Here is a 26,364-nt window from a genome sequence, read left to right as displayed (position 1 = left end):
TTTTAATGCAGAAAACATAGGGTTTTTATAATATTTTAAATGTCTTTGAGTTGCTCAAAGATTCTGTAATGCTGCTAAAAATAGTAGCAGTATAGTAATCAGCCAATCAGAACCCCTACATGTGACGCTTCACTTCCTTGATGTTCCTGGCTAAAACTTTAAGTGGACGCTGATTGGATGAAATGCTTCTTAGTTTTTCCTGATCCTTGCTTGTCTTTTGCAAGAAATTTTCTGGATCACCCCAACAGGAATATATTCATAACGCAGAATAAGAATTAGTATGGCAAACAACCATGATGGATACTGCTTATCACACCTAATTCAAATATTATGTTGTAAGCTCAAATTCAACAATTAGTTTCCGAATAAACAATTACCAGTAAATTGTGTATTTTTTCGATACATGTTATGGTGATATACACTGGGACATTGTACCTTGTGATCACCGACTTCGAACGGCATATTCATCTGGTAGAAAGCAGCTAATTGAATTAAATTTGGTTTATGTTCCAGGACTTTACGATGAAAACATTTATGGCCTAAGATAAGTCACGAAACCATCTTGAATTATTGAAGTTTAATACTTTTGGGACTAAAGACGTTAAGATTTTTGAAATAACGGCATTCAAAGTGGGTTTTTTTCAAGATGATTTTCTTTCTTTCTTGTAGATTGGAATAATAACAACTAGTCATACGAGATGATATGTAACTTAAACTTTGACTCAAGAATCAATCAACCCAACATATAATGTCAGATTACCATTCTTGAATAATTCTGAAATTCATCTATTAGGGCTAGTTACAGTCCCCCTTTGCTGTATATGCGTTACAATCTTTTTAGTTTAGGAAAAAATTTATAAGTTAGATGTTAATTTCCTACTTAGATTGTTACTATGCCGTTGAAAATCGAAGATGAAGTTTTAGTAGTAGTAGTGACAGTGTACATATATTTTAATAATCTATTTTTAGTTATTTAATGATAATGTAGTTGTTATGACTTTATGTCCAGCTTTTTATCACATGATTTATCCACCAATCAAAATACGACTTATACAATCTTAACACTGTGCCAAACCAATGACGTTCAAGAGGTATGAGCAGCCTAGCGTCCTTATTGATCCTATGTCCGCCTAACCCGTCCACTTGAGCCCAGAACAACAATATCATCTTCCAATATGCGAATCATATATTTCAAACATACTATGTTTATATATCAAGCAAACAGATCGCAACACACCATAAAATAGGAAATAACATGTGTACACAATAAAGCCAAAAAGTGGCTGTGAACGTGGGAGACAGTAGTTGATAAACTGAGCATAATTTAGGGACAGTAAATCGTATAATAATAAATTATAGGTCAAAATGAAGCTTATAATAAGGGGAATATAAATATACATAATCTAACTACTGAATAATTATACAGTAAGAATATTAGTCCATTAATAGTCCTCGGAAGTTACCTGTAATTTGTTCTTCACTAGGATATAACAGTAGTGAAAATTTTAAAATTAATTATTTTCAAAATGAGTTTTGTGGAGATTTTTAGGAAATTTCACAGGTTGAAATCATGATTCAATTGAAGCTAGACCACCATTGAAAACCTGGAAGCACTGGACGGCCGTTTCGTCCTAGTATGGGACTCCCGTGGGGGCGGGTTCGTGGATGCGCACTGCTGAGGAGTCCCATACTAGGACGAAACGGCCTCCCAGTGCCTCCAGGTTTTCAATGGTGGTCTAGCTTCAACTGACTCATGATTTGAACCTGTGAAATTAATTATTTACTTATGTATTACTCGTTTTATTATTTAAAAGAAGTTACACTAGAATAACTGCCAAGATGATGAATATATAAAATACAATTACTGTGACTTAACTAAGTACTATGATATATACTCTATTAAATTTATATGTAGATAATGAAGTGAATATAATATCAATTGAGAGATTAGCTGTAAAAAGTGTAAAGAGAAACAGGGAGAGAGATATATAATTGATGAATTTTCTATTTCGAAGTAAGGAATTTCATCGATTTAGATACGACGAAAACTTGTGTACTTTAGTGATCTAGGATCTGACTCTAGTTAGATCGGACAGATAATCGTTATTGAATGATTACTGCCGAAATATACATCCTAACTAGTCTCGTGTATAACTATCAACTTAAATAACGGAATTAAATAAGTCGAATACGAGGATAGATTGTTAAATACATATATTTTGTCCACTCACTGATGTGAACAGGAAATGAGTGGGATGAAACGAAAGGACACGCAGTGGAGAAGGCGTATTTGTCAACTCCCTTTTTACCAAGCGGTAATCGATATTTTTATAGTCCAACGAAAATAAGTTACAGACATGTGATGAATATAGGATAAGATGTGTGTACACACATATGTGCTCATATAAAAAACAGGCAGGGTTGTGATAAGTAAATAATTAGCAAAGTTAAAATGTGACTCAAAGAAGAATAGATAAATTAGTTTGTCCAAAAGCTAGAATAAGTTATTTGGGCTTAACAATAATAGTACCCAACACTCTACAGTACAATCAATAAAATAATTGCTGTCACGGTTAACCAACATAATAAATGAACAAGACTACAGTGAAGTGTTCATATATATATATATATATATATATATATGTATATATATATATATATATATATATATATATATATATCAGTGAAAATCTTCACTTTAAATATGTGAATTATTATTATCATTATTACTATGATATTAACCAAGAAAAGGTAAACACATATTAGGTGGTGTTCATTGATTTCATATCAGGAATATGAAAATAAACATAAACACAAGATAATAAACAACATAATGAGAATATACCGAATAAAACTGATACACTTGTCCATAATATAAATGGTTCAAATATAAATGTAACAAAAAAGCAAACTGTCCAACCAACTGTTAAAGATGATTTAATAACATAATTTCGATTAATAATTGGAAATGATTCTAATGCTATTAATAATGGTAATGGACCCCAACTACATGCAAAAGTTATAACAAATACAATTAAATAAACTTGATGCATTGAAGACATTGAAGTTTCAGTTTGCTATAAATGAATTTAAAAAAAAAAGAAAGAAACGAAAATGGAATGATTGAATAAAATTTAAGTTTATTTCATTGGAAAGGTATATGGTACACATGAAGAAAGGTGAATGATCATGAAAATTTAAGAATTGAACGATTCTCCGGTTATCATATGATGTTGTTATTTAAAGTTTGAGCTGTTTATGTTTAGAAGAAATACAGTAATTTCAGAAATCATCAACTTATACTGATTGCTATGATTTTTTAGATGAATGTTTGGCTCATAGAAGTTAATATCAGAGTCTCTCCTGAAAGTTCTTTATTTATTTATTTAAACACATAAACATTGGTACAAGGAGGCACCAAGTAGATATGCACTATATAAATCATTAGATTTGTGTGAGGGCTGTGATACTGCCCGGGTGACCAAACCGAAGTAGGTGGTTTTCTTAGGGGTCCACACTCCAAGACTTCGACCTAAAGGTCTGATCCACACGGCAGTGGAGCATCGTGAGAAGATGCAGTCCCATCGTAGCCGGTGACCAACGATTAGTTCATACGTCATTTGTTCCCGCAGGATACTAGAGCCCATGTGCACCACTAGTTTGGAATCCGGTTAAAGCACCAGACATTCACTTTTCGTCCTCTTATTTTCGTAAACAACACCCGTAGTGAGAGAAGGCAGTGATTAGGACTTCCCTGACAGAGGCTGTATACGCGTGGCCGTGTGAGAGCATTTCGAGAGGGAGGGCGGACCCATCTCACTCTCAGCCATACCAGGGCATTTGGGGGCCTTCTGAAAGTTGGATATATAATTTACTTAGATGTTTTGAGGAGATTCGGATAGTTTAAAGAAAGTTGTCATGAAAAATCGACGCCAACTAGAGATCCGAATAAAGCCAAGGATAATTAGATAGGTGTTTCGATGCAGTTCATACCTAAAACTCTACACGATTTAAAACCTAGAAACTCCAGACCTCGCGATGAGGACTATACATCTTTAGATAGCTAGGCCATAGTGTGATGGCCAAAATTTTCCGATTCAAAAAGATTAGTGTTATAAATAGATCCTTATTCCCAGCTTAGTTGATTAAACAGACTATATTACTTAAAATCAGTCATTCAGATACAAGCAACGTAAAACCTGATATGTTTGTGCACCAATTCAACTTCCCACTCTTGTGACACAATGTCTAGCAGCTGATACTGATACATAAAAACTTGATCACTTGAGAGAGAAAAGATGAAGAGTGAAGGAGGAAGTTTATTTCGTTAATTAAATGAAGAAACATATGTACACTAACTTATATATATGACTATTAAGAAATATTTTCAAATTGTCCATTTTAAGTTTATAGTTAAATATTTCTCACTGAATGAAATAGAAAGACATTGGCTATGTGACAGCAATTGTAATTAATAAGAATTTTACAATCATATTGTATCAAAAAATACGGGAACATTAGACTAGATCATTATTTTCTGAATGAAAGTTATCTATTACGAACGATATTCGTTGTACATTTTTATATCCATAAAATTTGATTACTGTGGTAAAGAGAAGGAGTCTTCAGTAAATAAGTCAGAATAGTAAAATATAGAAAACAATGTAAATTATGCTTCCTCAAAACTATTCGATTACTTAATTTCAGTAAAGGGTTGTGAAGATTACTGAGTTTTGATTGAGATCATGAATCGGTCAATGTTGGACCACAATCGAAAACCTGAAAGTACCGGAAGACCGTTTCGTCCTGGCATGGGACTCCTCAGTAGTGCGCATACACGACTACGAGCATGGTACTCAAACCCAGGGCCTTCAGTCTCGCGCGCGAACGCTTAGTCTCTAGACCACTGAATCGGTGGTATTCAATGGTGTTAATGTCTAACTTCAACTGGTTTATGTTGCTGAGCGACAATCTTCCATTGTCTTCGGTAAACAACTGCCGCACACCCGACACTGATTTCCGTTGAAACTTGCATCCACGTTTATTTGACTGAAGAAAATGACATTTTATTAAAGATTATACTCTCTTGTTGTTAATCGATTTATTCTAACAGAGGATCAAAAGGGAATGTTAGATGTGAAGTGCTACAAAAACGAAGGTGAGGAAAACTAAAATTACACAGTGGTTTGGAGAATTTGAAAATCATACATTGGATACATTATTTGCACGTCTTCCTTCAGATGTCCTTTACATACTTCATGATTCTTCCAATTCGATCATTATTCCTTTTGCTCTCTGTTTCCATTCCTGTTCTTTTCAATTCAATCTTTTGCTGGCAAACATTTCACTTCCAGTTACTGCTACATACTGCTTATATTCGTCAACATAAATAGCATATACCACAGATGTATTAAATAATTTCTAGCACGTCTGATGAAGAATTATATGTTCACATATACATAAATCAAGGATAAGTACGACTCAAGAATTTTCACATGTTCTCCTCAACTTCTCAAAAGTGTATGACTAATGCAGAATAAAGTCAAGTAGACCAATATTTCTTTTCCTTTTATGCTTAACATTATTATCCTGGTACATTAATACTGGATGTAATGTATCAGTAGGCATATTTCGCTTTCAAACCCCACCGCCAGTGTGGTATATTTAAGTATGAATAATGAGAAGACTTTATTTGTATTGGTTATTTGAATCTTCTCATTGATTTTTAGGACTAAAATTGATTAGTCGTTTGGGTTTGCTTCCATATTGCCATTAAGTCACACGTATTCTAAGCAAAAACGGATGGTGACTGGAAAGTATTTCGTCCCATTTTTGACTCGTCAGCTGGATGTACTTGCACAGTATTTAAAGCAAGCGGCACTGAATTCGAGTCCCGGAGTGAACATCAACCTCGGGATACAAGTGAATCCAGATGACAAGTTCTGAATAGAACGAAACGCACATCCTGGATTCTGCTGCTAGCCACTAACTATTTTAGTTCATAATAAGAAAACTCGTTTACGCAATAATATCATGGATATCAGAAAAAATGAAAGGACAGAATTCTGACGATATTTAACTAGATCCACTTTGTTAACTAACAACTTGATTAATTTGACAGTACCACTGTTACTCTATGACAAAGATTTCTTAAAGATCATAAATAATAAATAAAAAAGAACGACATTATATTCTATAAACTGGCCACTCACTGATACCGTTAGTGAGAACCACAGATGAGATAAAGCCAGAATTACAGCACCAACCAGTAGTAACTTTTTCCAGGAGAATTTTCTAACCACAAATACTGATACAATACTAGAAATAAATAGACACAATCCCATCTTGAATCCACATTGATATGATACTAGCCCACCAAATAGGCAAACAGATTCAGCAAAGTAGATTATGGCATTCATCCCTGTTAATTGTTGAAATGTTATTAATATAAAAATCGTACGAAGCTTAGACTTTGAATCATTCAATATATGAGAAGAACCAGTGTATGACTTTGTGCTAAGATCTGATATATCATGAGGAACATTTCCATTGATTATTAAATTATTCCCATTTTGTTTAAAAGGTATCTCCTAAATTGAAATATAAAAAAATTTGACAATAACATCAGTTTTTTCTTCTTATTTTTGACATTAACTATGAACTTCCGTGATATTTCAAACATTAACTAAACTATTTTAAATGTGTATAACTAAAATAGCAACCACATTAAATGCTAAACTATGCTCATAAATATAATTAAGATTATATATATATATATATACATGTTAACTTTGAAAGATTTTTCGAAATATACTTTGGTAACTACATTCACAGATTCAATTACATATGATTCTCTTTAGCTTTATTCCGTTTTACGCCAGCGTTTGCGCAAATAACTTTTATGATACATAAAGTTGAAATTACAGAAAATAGTAGACCCTTAAAGGAAACTAACACCTTTACAGAGAGAGAGAGAATAAAGAAAACAATCCAGTAAACAGTTTCAGACTTTGTTATTGGCTGACTGTACTCATCACCAACTATTCCATTTTGAGCAGCTGGGTGAGTATTACTGGCCCCCTTACACTTAGAGCGCCACTCATACCCAGGTACCCGGGAATAAGTTAATAATGCAAACCTTTTTTTCGACTATACGCTTTGAATTGCATAGGTATAGAGACAAGAACTATTGTAATGGTTAGGTTTTCATTCATCGATAACATTAGATGATCTCTATCTCAACACGAGATGCTCGAAGAAAACTAGATACTCAACAATGAAGTCATTATTTGATCAATAATTTCATGGTTATAATTGCATCTCAAAAATATTTGTCCATTATGGTCTACTTAATAGACGCCAAAAAACCAAGTAAACAGTTGAACAAAAGTGTAATATTGTCAATTATGAGATGTATACAATCAAACTTTATTCATTACACTGTAATTATAATATTTTTAGGACATTATTTATTTTAAACAAATTTGTAGACCTAACAGTCACTTACGTTTCCATGCAACCAATAATGAGATGCTTCAGCTGATTGCAAATTACCCATTTTAACGCACCATTCAGAAGATTCGGGTAACATATAAGTTAAAACGGCAACAAATGAAATAACCAAAGCGAAAACCAAAGAAATAGTATCCCAGTTTAAAAAAATTGCAAGTGCATAATCAGCAACAATTCCACATGTTATACCAACTTGAAACAATGATCCCATCAATACTTTCCATGACGATGGAATTATCTCATAGATATAAATTACATTAGTAGTTAAAGTTAATCCACATCCTAAACCGGTTATTAGACGTCCTAATACTAATTGAACAGTTGGTGAATATCGTTCGTAGACAGCTGACGATGAAAAATACAGTAACACCCATCCTATGACAGATAGACCATAAGAAAAAAATAATGTAAGACAATGTCCATAATGACGAATAAGCCACGTTGACCACAAAGATCCAATTATTCCACCTGCATTTAATAAACCAGCAAAAACTGCTATCCAAGTAGAGTCGAAATAAATTTGAAGTGTAGTTGCTGATGAAAATCCAAATGTTAATCCTATATAAATAAGATTGATACAATCAAAACAGTTATAACACTATGTATGGAAATAATCTATTTTCAAGTTATATTAATTAATGTTAAATCATTTGGATATTGAACATGTCGAAACGTTTTTTAGGATTATGAGCAGTTGGTGCTTGAATTACAAGTTAAAAAACGTATATAATAACAAATGATTAAATAATGGGATCCTTGAAGACATCTCTCAAAGAAACGGTCACATATTCTATAAATTTTTGAACATACTCTCTTAGCTGAATACTCAGAATAAATGTATAATATTTGAGGTGTTGTAAAAATATCCTGGTTGGAAAGTCGGTCACTCATAAACAAAATAGAACCCGTTACATATATCCATCTGTACAAATCACATCACGTTAAAACAGAAAGATTAAATTATCAAGATGAATAAACAAGCGATAGAAGCAGTAGTTTCAGTGATAAAAAATTAGGCACCGACAATTTGATTGAAGGAAAATCGATGAAGTCACGGAATAAAAGATATAAAGTAGTTTGAAACTTTACATTTAAAGGAAAGCAAAGAGTGAATGCATTTATGCTATCGCGACCGATTCTGAATCATGTTAATCAGTCTTCAAGCACTGGCTGTGATACGCATGAAAACTGTAACCAGAAAAGCATGGCTCACATTAATTGTCAATAACTTCATGGGTGAATACCACATTTTGGTTTGTAAGCCTCTAAGTTCCTTGAGAAACTATTAATACATCAGAAAACATTATGTGTCGACGTAGGAAGTGTTCGCCCACATTTAACAAGTCTCAGCCTCTTCAGTTGATATGGATTCTTCATCGGAATAATGAAATTTTCACTAACAAAAGCAAGTGAATAAATATGGGAAAATATATGTTTTAGGATAGAACTAGTTGTTTTCTAGTATTTTTAAATTGCTGGGCTATTGTATATACTAATTCTGTCAAAAGCACAGTTCCGCATGTATAACCAAATGTAGTCAAGGAAAATAGACAACTTATTGTTTTGAAGGATTAAGTGACGAGACTATAATTCATGGACGACCTTTGAGTGACGCCAACGTGATCTTGAGAGTGCCTACCTACTTAATAAGTTTGAATGAAGGCTATAAAGCACTTTGAGGAATAAAGATAGTGATTTACAGTTGATAGTAAAGGTTAGGATTTAAATTTATGGTTTTCATCACGAACTGACATCAGCTAAAATGCTAAGACGTTATTTAGACGAATGGGTGGATGAATTTCGCGCCAAAATCCAATACCTGTTATCCTAAATCTGATTGGTTCGTCCATAAATTATAATCTCTCCGATTAAGTATTCAGTACTAGTAATATTTTGCTTGTAATTGCCACAGCAAAATGTGTTTTAATGATTGTTGCTGCTTTTCTCGGTTAAATTTAAAACCAGTTAATCTGTAGTTAAAAACAACTGTAAAACAGAAATTTGCTTACCAGAAGTAAATGCACTCGAAATGCAAACAAACAATACAAAATACAGTCGACTAGTGACCATTGAGAAGCAGAGCTAGTCGTTAGCACAAAAAAAAGTTCGAGTGAATCTAGAAAAGATGAAAGTGATGTATTTATCCAATTAATATACAGAAATACTTAACTAAGATGTTTGGTGATTGATACCCTACGGAATTTTTTAACTACACTTGACTCTTAACACTTAGTACACAAGCAAACCGAAAATAAAAGGTTACGGAGCCTATATTACTTGTGATATAATTAAATCACTAACTTGTTTGTCATAACAGGTACATTTAATACTAGGTTTAAGAAAATAGTGGTCCAAGTAGATAGCTCGCTTAAGCAAATGACGAAAAGCAGATTGATTGTAAGAAGTCATTGTCATCTTACCAGAGGATAGCCCGGTTTAAGACATTTAAAGCTAATCCTTTCCATTGATTCAGAAACTTTATTATTACGTATAACAGAAGTTGGGAAAAGTAGTCACAAACATATTGTGATATGTTTACCATGTAGTATGTGAAATATATTAATTATCAGATCAATCTAGACACTTATGGGTGTTATGTAAAAGTCTTGATATTTGAACTAAATATTCTAGTCGGGAGTGGAGTTGTTTACAGAAAATACTGGATATGTACCTTTTCCTTGTACAAAATACTTGGGAGATTTTAAAAGGACTAAATTTTCATTTTGCTAGAACTAGAATCAATTCACTAAAATGCCAAGGCAATAAACGAAAAAGTATTTTAATAGTTGAATTCATGAGTCAGTTAAAGCTAGACCACCATGGAAAACCTGGGAGCACTGGCAGCCGTTTCGTCCTAATATGGGGCTCCCCATCGGTGCGTATCCACGATCCCGACCGCAGGATTCGAATCCAGGACCAATCGGGAGAGCACCATACTATGACGAAACGGCCTTCCAGTGCTTCCAGGTTTTCCATGGTCCTCTAGCTTCAATTGACTCATGAATTCAACTATTAAATTACTAAAATCTCTACAAAACCTCCTTCTGAAAAAAGCATTTGCTAGTTTTTCTAAGGTTTTCATCACATAAGTTTAAGTGGACAGCATAAAGAATATTCAAATCAATTCAAGAAATTTTACGTTTAAAATTATCGCTGCACCTGTACCATTTAAACCTCAAAAACTAGATTCCACTACACAAACAGCCGAATGGAGAGTCACTACAACTGCAAATACAATCTGAATGAAAAACTAAGCTTTAGTTAATACTATGAACCTGTAGTTTTAATCAATGAGGCCTATTTTCCTGTTTTAGAACGACAAAAACTATTTACATGTAGACCTAAGCGCATGCGATGCTCAAGTTGTACGTGAGAGATCATACAGCTGGTAACAAACAAATTTCGTCGTAATTAACACAGACCGACGATGTGTCTACAATTAGTGTTTGTAGACCAATTCGAATTGTGCATATTGTAGTACTTTTTGTATCCAACTAAAACGTGATCTCGGTCTTTATCTACACGCTTTCTGAAATAAACCGATGCGTTTGGCCGGAACTATAAAATTAGACTTCGTCAAAACGTTTCTCAAAGTTTTAGCTTTTAATCTACTGGATTACAATATTATGAACTCCAGAGGTATCTCTGGGGTTGCCAAACACCTTGAGCGGACGATGTAGTTCCTATAACTAAATTACTTTATGGGGAAATAACTGTATAGGTTAGCCATAGTATTATCCTCTAAAATAAGTAACTTTGCTTTATTGAAAAGAAACGATTCTTTTCCTAACATACTGAAAACCCAGGTAGTTAGTATGGAAATCAGGTTAAATAAATAAGCTACTGATATTAAAGTGATCAAGAGTCTATGACCAGGTAAGCTACTTGATGCAAGCGATAAGCAAAATGAAGGCTGGTTTGAAATAGCCAAAGCCTGGTAATGAGCAGCTCCGTCGGTTTGCTGGGATTGCCGTTGGAGTAGGCCCCCCGACGAGATCCTATGTTCATTTAGCTTCCAACTGACTGCAAATTTTCAATTAAAGATACCGATACAACTAATCAATCAATAATATTAAATCAGATGTTTTTATATTACCGTGTTGTTAATATTACACCGCTTCTGACTCCTTTAAACTTTGTCCTCAATGGCTTTCAATAATCTCCACAAAAGAAATTGGTTTTCCTTCCAAAGTCTTTTTGGAAGTAGGAAAAGAAACGACAATCCAAAAAGAGTACGATAATATTTCAACAGGAACACAGAATCAGTAATTTGACAGGAATGCCGGACTGTACAACAGTTCGGGACACAAAACGTAATATAAAATAACACCAGGATACTAAGTATTTTTCCTCCCTCACTTTGGGATCTGTAACAAATTAAACAGAACGTAATCGTAAATCATTTTTTAAAAATTAACTTAGGTGCAAACTTTGGTTAATCATATATTCTATGTAGTCATACGCCGGTTTCAGGCAATCATAATGAACGACCATAGGTACCAAGAGTCGCCTCTGATGTCTTTGATTTCACACGTAGATTTTGTTAAGATTCTAGGTACTTCATAAGGACCTGTTCATTATGTAGTTTAGTGAGTGTCTCTGCCGGTGAGTCGTCTGGTTTTAACCATACTTTTTCTCCTGGTTGTAAGATTATTCCATAAGTCTTCTCATTGTAGTACTTTTTCTGATGCTTTTGCGTCACAGCTAACTGTACGCAAGCCATATGATGACACTTTGAAACATCCTCTCGAAGCTTCACGACAGTGTCTCACTCCAATAAAGGTTTTTGATGCATTAGTTTTGTCGACAATTCAGCTGGAGGCCTCACATCTCTTTTTATCTATAACAAAGGTGTATGTCCGGTAGACAGTTTGAGCATCTGTACTACTTAGGAGAATTGCCTCATACTAATTCGTAAAGTGATCAACCATAATCAGAATGTGATTGTTCTCCCTGTTGGCTCCTCGTAATGTCCCAATAATATAGATTCCCACCATCTTGTCGAGGTAACCTGGTTTCACAACTGCTAAGGGTGTGTGCGGGTTGTCTTTTGAGCCCTTAGTCATGTGTTAAATTTTTCAAGCTCTGAAACAATTCTGTATGGTTTCCATTTGTTTTGGCCACCAATATATTTGACTGCTTCCGACATTTTATTTGGCCTCCGTTTCCCAAGTTTTTATGAACTATGCCAAAGACACCACAGACTATAAACTGTGGAATTGCTAGTTGTCTCGAATAGTGTGGTTCGTAACAAAAATATAAAACCCTATCTATTATTATTATGAAGAATTTCCACAAGGGCCATAGACAACTACCTTACCAACTTACACCTCCAATTATTTCTGAAGGTGGCCCAGAACTACCGTTCTTTAAGGCGTTATACACCATTGAGATTTCCAGATGTTTCCAGTACATGAAAACGTCCAATGAAAGCAGCTGACTTTTCTCCTTCACTTTGCCTAGAATAATGAAGCTTCTTTTTAACAAAACAGGATGTTTAACAGGTCTGAATACTGAACTCATTTCAGTAAACTGAACATTTATGTTTTTGATGGTAGAATATCAATACTGAGAGTTTTAGCTCTTTTAACCATTCTCTAAAAAGGGAGCTACCTTTGTGGTAGACACTCTAGGGTGCCTAGGAAAATTCCTTGAGCATTGTCGACATTCTGAATCCCATAAACAAAAAAAGATTTGCCTGAAAGCTATTTTCAAGATGGGTTGGATTTGTGGTTCAGCTGACTGTTTATCTCAGCACTGATATCAAACATAGTTTTTGTTCTATGGTACCAGACTTTAGTTTCGGTTCCAGGTTAATACCTTACGTTTGACACCATTAACGTTGATCTAGGCACACTGAGATATAAATGCTTGTTTTAGAGGTTCACCAAAAATGAAATGAACAATTCGACCAGCCGGATGAAATCTTCGTTGAGGTAAACTCCCACAGGTATTTATAAATTCTCAGCTTAACTGGCTTCCGATAAACTGCAACTACTCAATGAAAGATATTAATCCAGTCAATCAATGAAACAACAATTCTAAATCAAAGGTTGTGCCTACCCTAAACCGTTGCCATTGATACAACCTTCGGTTTCATAATGAGCGGGCTTACTAATCAACTGCTCATTAAACAATATACTTTCCTCAAAAATCTGATGCCCAATATGTTTTTCGCTTGCTTGTGTAAAACAGTTGATTGCAATATGAAAATAATGAAGTGATAATTCTATTGCTAAAATAAACCTATTATTTCAACAAATGAATATAAAAATAAGTCAATTACTTGGTAATGCATAAATTGTGGGATAACAGAATCGTAAGAACGAGAGAGAAACGCAGATGATAATGAGCAAAACTAAAATTAGTCACTGGTATGAGGCAACAAAAGACATCAAGCAAATCATGAGGCATGAATCAGACACAGATGGTCAAAGTGGAAGATGAAAATCCGTGGGTGAGTAAATGTGTGTCCAGTATCAACTTGAAGGTATTCACTGACGGGGTTGCGACCACGAATCAGGGAGAGCATTCCATCTGCAGCAATTGGCAGTGAGAAAGGCGAACGCATTTCTGACCGCCTGGAGAATTAAAGAGCATTGCGACGATATTCTAACAACACAGTCGTAATCGCATTGTAGTGAAAAAAAACGAACTATTTATTATAATATGATTAGCTTTTAGTTGAAAAGGTCCGTATCTCAGCAATAATATAAAGAACTAATCATGAGACAGTCTCCATTGATGTGGTCATTAACAAGGCACTTAATAAGAACGAGGGTGCTCCTTACCTTAGCTCCAACTTGACAAACTACACGGCCACAAGGAAGCATCTTAGTTTGAGACATGGACACTAGAATAATACACACGGCAGCTCTTTAGTGTTCTGTCAATATCCCTGTCTGACATATTTGCCTCACTAATCTTACTTGTTTAGGCTTTACATATTATATACTAGGCCAGGTCAAGGAACCACTTGAATTTGAAGTCTTGAAGGCTGAATAAGTTACGCACTACACAGTATCAGTTTGACACATCGAGTTGAGCCTGGAAAATTACCAGCGCAGGCGAGGTTGTTTTATGTTTCGGTCAAACGTAACAACTCAATCAATATACTAGAATTTAGACTACATTTCGATGTTTAAAGACACGTGTTTACGTTCACCTTATCTTTTAATACCAGTAATAAACTAATACCTAGGGTGTTTAGATATGTTATCCAGCAACTTATCATTGCTGTTGTTTTCTTTCTGAGTCTAATCGGAATCTTAATTTTTATAATTATTATCCTGAAAAGACGATGTGTCATATAACCGTCCGGATTGTACTTCACTGACGCAGCATAACACCAACGAACTCTGCTTTCTTGTTACACGTTCCTAATTTGTTAAAAGGGTTTATTGTTTCAAATTAATTTCAAGATTACGATGGATAATAACAAAGGTTCCATTAAAACCTTTATGAAGCGTTGATGGATTTGGTATGAAGTATATTCTAACATTATAACCACTAACATAGTATAGATCTATTATAGAACAACGTATGTATAATATAAGTGACCACTGAAGATAAAAATGATGTTCTGATTAGTCAGCTTCTTTCACAATTCGAGAAACTATCTAACATCTGTGGTGTGTATGTTTTTTGACTATGTCCGAGAGACGAACTGTCGAATTTAACATGAAATAACCTAAAGCGGTAGGGCAATAGTAGTTATCAATTGTATTCAGAGCCAGTGGTGACTTAGAACACAGACTAAAGCGTAAATAATTCCTGAATATTATCTCTCAGGCCTTTATTTTCAATGGATGTTAGTGAACACTTTGCAAAAATGTCCTAGATGGCAGCTTTCAGTCAAACATCACAGCCAAAAACACGAAGATAAGCATGGAAATGAAGCTGATCGTTAAGGGAAGGAGAGTTTGCAATTGTTGGTATGGGTAATAGAGATTAAGACTTGTATAGTTTCCGCCAGGAAGGCCTAATCATTTTGAAAAAGCATGGCTATTTAAGGCTGGAGGGTTTAAGATCAAACTATTCCTTAGTACTTTATTGTTCTCATAAGCGTACTTCTTGCAGATTTTACGTTGTTTTGTATAAGTAGTATGTTTGGGTACACAATTCACCCGAGTACAATTTTTCATAATCCTTGATATCACTAATATGGGATTCTGGGTAATAACGTAGGTTGTTAAGTTTGAACCTGATTTCATTATCTTCATTTCTATTATATATTGCACCAACGCTTCTACCTAATGAATGTCCGGTAAAGTAGTCCAATATAGATCAAGTTATTTCATGTGTGCAAATGGTGGACAAATTTCGAAAGCAAAGCATCTGCTTTCTGTTGAATTCTAATAGACAACAGCGACTGGGTCAAGAAAGGTATTAGCTCAGGAATAGAGTGCAGGAGGTTTGTAATGTCTCAACATCAGATGCGTCACAACAACCCCACAAAAATCGAGTAATCGACAGAAGACATTGAATTAAAACTTAGCGGATTAAATAACGTGTCATGAACACTGTCGCATTCGACACAAGGTATAAAGGTTTTGTGGAAATCCACTCCCGAATATCTCTATACAGTGGGACCTCAGGTTTATAACCACAAGTAGGCTGGACACCAGCTCAAACTATATGGAGGATGCAGTCAAGAAAAACGAAACTCTCAACTTTATGAATCGACAGCTTGACGCAACCACATCATAGCTAATCTTAACAGAGTGTGAAACGTACACACAGTCCTACCTTGAAGTCCACAATGTTGTTGGGCCTCTTTTAACTTTTGCGCTCCGTTGTACTCTAATTTCTGGGATCCTTCATAGGGCAATAAACGAACCTCCTGCTCGCTAAGTCATGACTGTTGGTTTTAGAAACTTCACTGCCCCACAACAAGCGTGCTTATTTATATATAATACATACTGGCCCCTAATTAACCATCACATACTCTAGGATCTTTACGGGAGTGTGAATAGACTATGTATATTTTACAATACTAAATACGTGACTGCATCCTCCATGTAGTTTGAGATGGTGTCTAGCCTATCTGTGGTTATAAGCCTGAGATCCTACCCTGTAGAGATATTCGGGTCTGGATTTCCGTGGTGATATGAAAACGTCACATGACATTAAGTACGCCAAATCACACCAACATGAACACATCGCCACAACATCATCTCCACGCTCTCTGATGCAACCCTAGCAAGTGAGCACATCAAAGTGGAGCCTTTACGCACTTTTTAAGAATCGATGTTGTGATATCCATGCCACTACTCTAGGCTCAAAGAATTTAATCTCCCTGATACCAAACTAATAATCACATCTATCTCTACTACTCTATTGGCTCGTGTAAAAATCGAAGAGTATTCTGAGCCTATATGTTTCTGACTTGCCTGATCATTGAAGCTTTTCATAAAGACTTATGCCATTTCTAGGTTCGTATTGTCTTTACTGTTAGGCTTTTTTGGAACACAGACCTTTTGTTTTGTAGATGTCCGTTTGATCATGAATTTATGGATATTTTGAATAACCTTGCATTTTTGGTCACTGGCTTTGCTTTGAGATATTTCCTATCGTTTTCAACTTTGGCATTCAGTCTGTTACTCAGAGCAAAGTTAGGTCTGCGGTCAGGATCCTTCAGTTTTTCTGCTTATATTAGGTTCTTTTTCCGACGTGTGGCATATTATGTCCCTCGCTTAACCCTGGATTTTATTTTCAAGCCGCGTCTCTAGATTGAGGTACTTCGTACATGGTAAATTTTTGAAAAGTATCCCTTGCTGTTTCGTGACAGTCGTTCATCGTTGACCTTTACCATTCTACTTTCCATGTGTCAAACTAAAATGCTTCCTTGTGGCCGTGTAGTTTGTCAAGTTGGAGCTAAGGTAAGGAGCACCCTCGTTTTTATTAAGTGCCTTGTTAATGACCATATCAATGGAGACTGTCTCATGATTAGTTCTTTATATTTGTAGTGATTCACATTTATCACGAGAACACGACTGGTTTATTAAAAACAATTATTATTGTAACCAATTGTACCAGTGTTTGTTTTAATGTGCTTTTGTTTGACTGTGCTAATGACAGCTATTTTGTGCTTCCTTTCACATACACACACTTTTGATTGTGACTTCCCGCGAATTCGGTTACGTTCTGTAACCAAACTTGTATCCTGGCACGATCTCGGTATCCTTTCGATGCCACGAGATCGCCAGCAAATATATCTCGATTTGGTCCATTAACTGCCTTCTGATATTTGTCTTCTGGGGGATTTTATGGATTTATTTGGTTACGTTCAACCTACGCCTTCTGATTTACTTGGCACGTGTTTCTTTGTAGCGGTGTTCTTAGTTAACCTCAACTCGACACCACGCTACATATTAATGCTGAGATACGAACCTTTTCAATTAAAAGCTCATCATATTATATCAAATATGCCAAGGTTGTTGGTTCAGCATTTTCCCCTTATAAGTTCAGTTAACCCTTATCTTCTCATAGTTGTGTCGACTTGCTTTATTCCAAATGCTAATTTCAAAAGACGTAGCGTTGAATTGTGCGCCAACATCTGCTCGAAACCCAGCGGTATTTGTATCAATACTTCAGTTCTCTTTTTTTCCATGTGTTATTACGTGTGATGGCGCGTATATTTTTATCCGACCTAGGCCTTAGATTTTATCTGTTTTTGTGGCCATATAGACATATTCCCAGGCACTCCTACTGAAGTCTTTTGTAACTCACGTGACTTTCTCGTAACGATGTCTCATGTTATAGACATTTTATTTTTGGTATCATTTGTTGATTACAAAAGCCCAATCCTATTAAGCGAGCTTTTCATCAGCTAATCCATTGTGAGTGCTATATTGCGGTTAGATCTAAATGTTGTTCACAAATAAAATGTTCAGAAACTATAGGAAGTATCTACTGTGATATCCCGCATAACTATGGATGCATGAAATAACAGCATTTTGTGAGATGTTTATATTCTGTATAAATTGTGTAAAAATATAAACTAAGTAATTTATTAACAATAGCGTTGTGATACACTATGCTGAGTGTACTCACCGGAAAATAAAAAAAATACTTCATCGACAAAATATAATGTTACAAACAACGTGAATAAATATCTTAGCATGGGAGCAGTTAAGTTCCTCATTTAGCTACAGCTGTGTTATGGTTCATTTGATACTGTGTTTTCAGAAACAGGTCTTCCGCTGTCATCACCTTGAGAAAAATTAAAATCGGACATAGAAACAGAATCTTTACAGGTTGAGAGTGGGTTGAATACATTAGTGACCAATTCGTTCACAGGATCATTTTCAGTCAGTTTATGAAAATAGTTGCCTGTGTGATTAGCTATAGAGCCGCACATAGAAGAATCAGACGATGTTAATTCTGATGGATGATGTGAACCGGATAATATGACATTAGGTCTTGTGTCGTTAAATTCTGACGTGAACCTGTGAAAGAAATTAAAAATAAGAACCATTTTTGAACTCCTAGATCAGTTCAAATTTTTTTACACTTTGACTTATTCTGATGTAAATGAGTTTCCTAAACAATAAGTACAGAAATAATGTACAAAACACATTATCATTCAGTAGAAATCAGACATCTTATCAATTGTGTAATCTTAATATTTGTTCAACCTTCCGTACATCTATGTGGCCTGCTTTAGTATGAACACCCGGGCAGTATCACAGCCCTCACACATATCAAATGAGATCTCTGTGACGCATTTGTATTTGGGGCCTCATTATACCAATATTGATGTGTTAAATTTTAAAAAATATGATAAGTAGATATAAAGTTATGCGTTATACATAGATAGACTCTTTTTCACTGCCAGTAATCCAAGTGTATTTTTTGATTATTTAAGTTTACTCTATTGTACATTTATCAATAATACGGTCATACAATTAATTTAAAAGTTCAAATAATTATAATACGAAATACTATGACAAGAGCTTTATAATATTATTTACTTGCCAGAACCTATTGAAAAACACTAATGTACAAATTGATCCGAAACAAGATCAAATAGATTTCAATATATACTAAGAAAATCTTTTTTTTTCTCTCCGGTAAATCAAGTATTTATAGTTGAATTTAAAGAAAATTAAAAGTACGCGTAACAAGTAATAAATTATAAATCATTAAATTGGAGTACCATCATTTATATGATGACGCTCACGTTAACTACGTTCACTGGTGCCTTTTATCTAACTGCTTTATGATCTATAATAATTATAATGAAATATAGATCTCATTTATTTGTAGCATACATTCTGTTGACAAATCATATCGATATAACGTAGGTAATAAAGGTCAAATAAAAAGTGTTTTTAAGACACGTATATTTCAGGCATGATGTGGTGTGTACTATTCATGTCGATAGATATAAGTAGTATGTATCATCAATAGAAAGTGAAATGCCTAGAGGCAGAAGGTTAAGAAGATGGAATAAAAGAGAACGAAAACAAAGTGATTAGTGTGGAAACGAAGGAACAGCAAAATCTGAGATAGTTGATTGAAATTTTGCAAATGAAGTATTTACTGTATGGTTCTCAGATTTTACTATGATATTCTGTAATTTTATATTTAAATACATTTGGTTATCTGCGTTTTTGTTCACATTCACTATTACGAATATCATTAAATGGACAGTGGTTTTTGTATTTATTTTTTATTTAATTTTTTTTTCACCCCATTTTATGAAAATCTTCATTCCACTTTTCAGTTTTTTCCATTCCATTTCATTCAATTAAATGGCGTTTTAAATTCGTTATAATTGGTTATTTATTTCTTAAAATTAATACGAAATGTAAGTAGTTGTCGATTGAGCACCTTCTCTTCAAATTATGGACGATAGTAACGTACAAGGTACAAGCTATGTGGTTTCTCACGTTGTTATGAAAATAGATGACATATTCTTGAATATAATGTATATTGTACATTGGGTGGAAGCGCGAGTTCAGAGATGCGCAGCTCAATGTCTCAACAAAACAATTATCAGTCGGGAGCCACAAATACGTCGAAGAAGAAATTGTTTCTATGATCTCAGAAGAATTCAGTGACCGAGGCAACGACACTGACGAACATGCCCACGACGACAGACTGTGTGATATCTGTAATCTCGCTCAGCCGCCAAGTGAAATTGCTGATGGAAGCGCTTGGATTTTTCGTCGCTACAATGCAACGTTTCATTTGTTTTGTGCTTACGACCCACTACCACAATTCCATAGATTCCAATGTCCCATGTACGGAGTCACAGTCACGAGATCGTTCAGGAAATTCTAAACTGTTAAGAGACCGAGTAAAGGCCCTTTTTAAGGGCCATCCACAATTTGATTTAAATTCTTTTGTTTCAGTCCGTTAAAAAATGACATCAAACAAATTTTTTAATCTCCTCAGTGAAGTCGCTTAACTGTTCCATTTAATAACTCCTATCTTGCATACAACACGTTTTTTTACCTCAGTGTTTACTGAAAATCAGTAAGAACAAGTTTAATTTATTATTAACGTTGATTTGCTGTACAGTAAGCCGGAAATTATGTACTAGGACCACTTTACTGGTACAACAACAATATTTCCATGGGAAAGATCAAATGATGAATTAGAACCAAGCCCTAGTGATTAAGCTATATAATCATTTGAGACTAATAGTAATAATAATGATAATAATAATAATAATAATAATAATAATAATGTGATAATCCCATACGTATTAGTAAAACTTTTTAAGGTTTATTAAATGTAAAGGCTTGAGTAAATGATTTCGTCGAAAAGAAAAATGGGTAGTGGGCAATCACAACCGCCGTGCAATTGATGTCAGCCCACTACTACAATGGTATCATTTGAACAACAGATAAGCAATGAAAGATACAACGCGAATGCATAAACCATTATGGTTCGGCAAAACACTGACTCAGAGAATAACAAGGTGACTCAGTAGTAAATACACTAATTGAATAGACACATTGTATAAGACACGTTCAAGAGTACACGTGAGTAATCGACAAGGCTAAAATGTATGGGAGATAGAACAAATGGAAATTTTAAAATAACACATTTTTCTTCCAACAATTTTGAGTGGCATTTTTGGTAGCAGAAGCTTTAAAGTTTTGATTGTTGTTTAATTGGTCGATGCATCAATTCGCAAATAAGGGAACTGATTAGAATCTGATTATAGAGAGAGCTAGGCTAGAGATATCATAAAACTGCTTTCCTGTAAATTACGTCATGAACTCAAAGGTCCCAGTAAAATCCAAGAATCTGTTTTTTGTTTTTTACTGACAATAAAACGCTTCAAATATTAGTCAGTAATACTCTGAAATTTCTTGTATATATTAGTTATCTACTAGTTAAATAAGTTGAGGAGAGATAAGTAGTCTGATGTGCCCAAGTATGCTTTTATGAGTAAGATAACATATCTAAAAGAAGAATATGGATAAACATATTACACTACTCAATAGATTATCAGTACACAGTCATAAAGTAACATATCTTAAGGATACTAACAGTAAATATTCTTGTGTTCATAATCTTTGATACACATTTTCGATGAGTGATAACTAACACGAAACCTAGGTTTTCGCAGTGTCCAGTTTTCTCCTTCCAAATGCTTATCATCAAAACATGATATATCCGATGTCACAACATTGCAACTTTTTCGATAGAATTAGATCAACACTTAGCGTTGACTAGACCAAGAAGACATTTGGTCAACAGTGGGTAATCAATCCACTGTCAGTATGTAAGTTTTACAGGTTAGTCATAGACCGAATAACTTATTGCTAAATTCTCAAACTATGATGCTAGGTGATACGGGTTGGAATCCCATAAAAAATTATCGGTTCCCTTAAGATCGAAGGTGTGGCTTATTGACAAGTATAAACTAAAATGAAACCTAGATGCAAATACCTCTAATCATCTGACAAAACCTTTTGTCATTTTGGAGTAGTAGCACCACTTACTCAGAAACATTCCAGAAATGTTTTATTATAAATATATTCATAAATGGACAAAAACGTACGTTAGGCATGGAACCGGTGAAGATAATGCTCCTTTTGTTGAGTAATCAGTAGGTAATTCAATAGATGATATAGGACTAGGCAGTGGATCAATGTTTGGACTCATACTACCATTAAATATATCACTTTCTAGATGTTTTTGATCATATGTATCTGATGATGAATGTAGAAACTTTTGAACTTTTATTGAAGGAGAACGATGATTTTGAGATGTTTCTTGAAGTGATAGTAATTGTCTCTGTAATGTTTTAGCTTCAGATTCAGAGTCTAAAAGTTTTGCTTCTGTTGTAGCTAAACGTTCACGTAAAGAAGACAATTCAGCATGGCATTCCTGAAATGTGATAAAAAATGAAACAAAGACTGAACAAAATATAACAAATACGAAAAAGATCAATAATTTAACATTCATCACCTAGTGATAAGCGAGGATAAAATATTATAATGTCGCTTGTAAAAAGTAGTCCAACACGTAAAACGTTTTCTCGATTGTAATACGTATGTACTGCTGATATTTTAATGAGTAAGATAATTGAATAAAATAATCAGTGTAATATATATATATATATATATATATATATATATATATATATATATATATAATTAACTTACTTTCAGTTCAAGGTGGGCTGTGTGTTCAGCTTCACGACTTGATCCTAAAACAAACTCAAAGCTTTTCATAGCTTCACGTTCTCGATCAACCTAGAAGAAATAGACAATGCGATTACATCTATAAAAAGTTCTGGGAACGTAAGTTTTATACAACAATATCAGTTTTAATTGTTAAAAAAGCAGAGGATATCATTCGAAACAGAAACCAAGTTAAGATAAACAATATGAATTTTATCTGAAGAAAATATGTAGATTTCATCTACAAAAAGGTCAACTAAACCTCCTCTTAGATGTACTATTTGTAATATATAACATAATGAAGCCGATAAGGTATATTGAATATTGTAAGGTAAAGCGTTTAGATGAAAAAGAAATTGAAATGTACTACGATGATTTTGTAGCTACGATGGAGAATTTGAAATTATTTATTAGTGATGATTTTAATACAGTCCATTTCCATCAAGGTGTACATGTGAATTCATTCTTCTAAATGATTATTTACATTATTGAAATGTTAATAACGGTTATGTTTTCCTATTTAAGAGCTGTCAAATGAACATATATATAAGTTTAATAAAAGGAGATAACAGCGTTAGATAGTTCTACAATATATGCGTTACAATCCATCAACTGCACTCACTATTAGAATACAGGTTTAACAAAACATTTACATATATATATATATATATATATATATATATATATATGATGGATGATTGGCAAAACCTAAATTTCTTGGAAGCCGATTTGCATCATCGTTTACAACTTGAGTGATGAGCTTGAAAATAGATTAATTTTAGCTAATTGAATATCGAACGTGAACGGATACTAAAATCTATCCTACTTCTATCATGAGTTATTTATTATTTGAAAATTAGAACTTCTTTCATAACTAAAATACTTTGGAAATATTTTCAACATTTATAATACTAGTTTAATTCTATAATTTCATTAAATCAAGACTGAATACCAATGGTAAAAGTCTAAATTCAATCAATCGGCGATATAGTGTGACAGTTATCTAAGGTCATATGGGATAACAGTTCCACTCATATCTGAAACACCTAAACTTAACCAGTCATGACTTAGGTGAAGACCATGTGCTTTAGTGTTTAAGTACTCATCGTGAAACTTAAAGGTCTTTTGTTCGATCCCTGATTGGATCGTGGATGATCACTGTTCAGGGGTCTCGTACCAGAACTAAACAAATATCCAGTAATCAGTGGTTTTCAATGGTACTCTAACTTGGATTAAATTGTGGTGAATGCAGCTAACAGTATACAACTACAGACTTCTATCAAGAAATCTTAGTTTATCACTCATGCAAATACGAATTGTACATAGATTTATTGCATTTGGATAAGATTATTAATAAAAATTCGAATCATTTTAATTGATGAAAAAATTGGAAAATACTTGGGTAATTTAATTAATCAACATATAAAGTATACTTGTTTGCGAAGTTCCACTAATTCTCGTTCTGTTTCAACTAAATTTGCTTTAGTTTGATTCATTTCAAAACTACTGATAGTATATTGATGTTGCAATGAATTTTTTTGACGTTCTAAATTATCACATAGATTTCGTGCATCTGTTAAGTGATGATGAATTTCTTCATTTTCTATTTGTAAACGTTTGATTCTATTCTCAGAATCAGAAGTAGTTCTTTTGAGTAATTCACACTTGAATAAAAGTAAATATACCAAACATAATTAGTAAATATTGTATGTATAAAGCATCCTAACATCAATAGTTTTACATAGAAACTAAGTTTGTATGTTCTTTGGTGAATTTAAATCTGTGAACATATAATGGTTTAAGACTTTAGGAATACAGTTTATAGAAAATAACAGTCAGAAATGCGCAACACACATCAGTTCGAGTTGTTATATAACAGCAGTACATAAAGATGAAATTATCTAAACAAATATCAGAGTGGTAGTAGTATGAGAGTATCAGTATTTACATGTGCGTGTCATTTTGTGTCATAGTTAGAGACATGAAGATTATGCCTTTTTTTACCGTAGAAACCTCAGTATAACAAATTATTTACGATAATCAGTCAGTAGATAGTAAAGAGCGTTATGTCAAGTCCTTACACAATAGGACTTGGATTCTGTAGCTTGCTTTTTAAACATTTCTACAAGCAGTCACATAATAAGTTAAATCTACCATAACGTTAATTCATCTAGATAAGTGATCATACTTCAAGAGTGATCAAGATCGTCGAATTAATAATACTGAAGATAAAAATACATTAAATCGACATTGATCAAATCTATTACAGACATACTGAATTTTTGAGTAAACTTTATGCTAGGCTTTACAAACTGATTTAAGCATTTTCAATTTTTATTATAACATTACAACGTTATTTATAACAAATATTAGTGGTTGTGTGTATGTTTCGAAATCGTGTAAGCATAAGTAGGCTTCAAACATTCAACTATTAAAATGATGGGTAAGTGAAAGAGATGTATAGAATTGCTCTCAGGTTTTCAAATACTTCCAAACATAAATTTAGCATAGGAATTTCCGTCTGGGAGAGTAGAGTTGGATATAGTTCTGTAAGTTGTTAAGAATTTCTTAACTTGTCCCCTCGCTTCCCCATTTCAGTAATGTTTTTTTAAATGTGTCGACAATGTGTTCCGCCTGTCCGTTCGATTGAAGGTGATCGGGTGAAGAGCGTACATGCGTTATACCACTAATACTGCAGAAGTGCTTCAATTATTCTGAAGTGAATTGTGAGTCATTGTCAGTTACGAAGGTCTCTGAAACTCTGAGACTGGTAAACAATTCAGATAACTTGCTGATTGTTTTACTGGCTGTACAGTTTACCATAGAATAGATTTGTGGCCACCTTGTGAGCGCATCCACTATGATTAAAGTCATTTTTCCTCATACAGAGCCAGGAAAATCTACATGGAGCTTCTCCCAGGTACTATTAGGCTTTGTCCATTGTTGTGGTCTACATTTATTTAAATTTTTGGCTGCTTGTAGTCATGATGAACATTTGTGTCATCTACTTTTGATATCTTAACCCATTTTAGATCAGTAAACATAGCTTCGAGCCAACGATCTCATCGTATTGATGCCAGGATGGCCGCTGTGGAATTGTTTCAGAACCTTTTGGAGCAATCTTTTTGAAACGACGATTCTGTCACCGAGCATTATACGTGAATCGACAATCATAAGTTAGTTCCACTGGTGAAAACATTGT

General features: G+C 34.0%; 2 protein-coding genes across 6 annotated transcripts in view; both read right to left on the bottom strand.

Annotated features, from left to right (window-relative positions):
- Positions 1 to 1,072: 1,072 nt before the first annotated feature.
- MS3_00007969 (uncharacterized protein) lies at positions 1,073 to 13,611 on the bottom strand. 2 transcript variants are annotated; one of them, XM_051216310.1, is made up of 7 exons: positions 13,576 to 13,611; positions 11,609 to 11,879; positions 9,522 to 9,628; positions 7,508 to 8,070; positions 6,213 to 6,590; positions 2,682 to 3,077; positions 1,073 to 2,643 (listed from the first exon to the last, which is right to left on the bottom strand). In XM_051216310.1, the coding sequence occupies exons 3-6, from the start codon at positions 9,580 to 9,582 to the stop codon at positions 2,763 to 2,765; spliced, it is 1,317 nt and encodes a 438-aa protein (XP_051066886.1). In that variant the 5' UTR covers positions 9,583 to 9,628; positions 11,609 to 11,879; positions 13,576 to 13,611; the 3' UTR covers positions 1,073 to 2,643; positions 2,682 to 2,762. The 2 variants fall into 2 exon arrangements, with proteins under 2 accessions (XP_051066886.1, XP_051066885.1); XM_051216309.1 differs by having other exon boundaries at positions 1,073 to 6,590; positions 11,609 to 13,293; positions 13,333 to 13,611.
- Positions 13,612 to 18,357: 4,746 nt separating this feature from the next.
- MS3_00007968 (uncharacterized protein) overlaps positions 18,358 to 26,364 on the bottom strand; it is a 49,735-nt gene continuing 41,728 nt past the window's right edge. For all 4 annotated transcript variants that reach the window (XM_051216305.1, XM_051216306.1, XM_051216307.1 and 1 more), the window contains 4 exons: positions 24,596 to 24,826; positions 23,145 to 23,234; positions 22,538 to 22,866; positions 18,358 to 18,962 (listed from right to left, as the gene is read on the bottom strand). In XM_051216305.1, coding sequence (XP_051066881.1) covers positions 18,674 to 18,962; positions 22,538 to 22,866; positions 23,145 to 23,234; positions 24,596 to 24,826 — 939 coding nt within the window. In that variant the 3' untranslated portion in view covers positions 18,358 to 18,673. The remainder of the gene's footprint in view (positions 18,963 to 22,537; positions 22,867 to 23,144; positions 23,235 to 24,595; positions 24,827 to 26,364) is intronic.

This window comes from Schistosoma haematobium, chromosome 4, assembly GCF_000699445.3.
Source record: "Schistosoma haematobium chromosome 4, whole genome shotgun sequence".
Classification (NCBI taxonomy): Eukaryota; Metazoa; Platyhelminthes; class Trematoda; order Strigeidida; family Schistosomatidae; genus Schistosoma; species Schistosoma haematobium.
Note: the sequence above shows the minus strand (reverse complement) of the source record. Positions and strands in the feature narration are given on the sequence as shown.

Bases quoted from the DNA above. Each gene is read 5' to 3' on its own strand.
- MS3_00007969 (XM_051216310.1), bottom strand. From the start codon at position 9,582: ATGGTCACTAGTCGACTGTATTTTGTATTGTTTGTTTGCATTTCGAGT. The intron at 8,071-9,521 runs GTAAGCAAATTT...TTATTTATATAG, and splicing joins TTCGAGTGCATTTACTTCTG to GATTAACATTTGGATTTTCA. The intron at 3,078-6,212 runs GTGAGTGGCCAG...ATTCATTTATAG, and splicing joins GGTTCTCACTAACGGTATCA to CAAACTGAAACTTCAATGTC.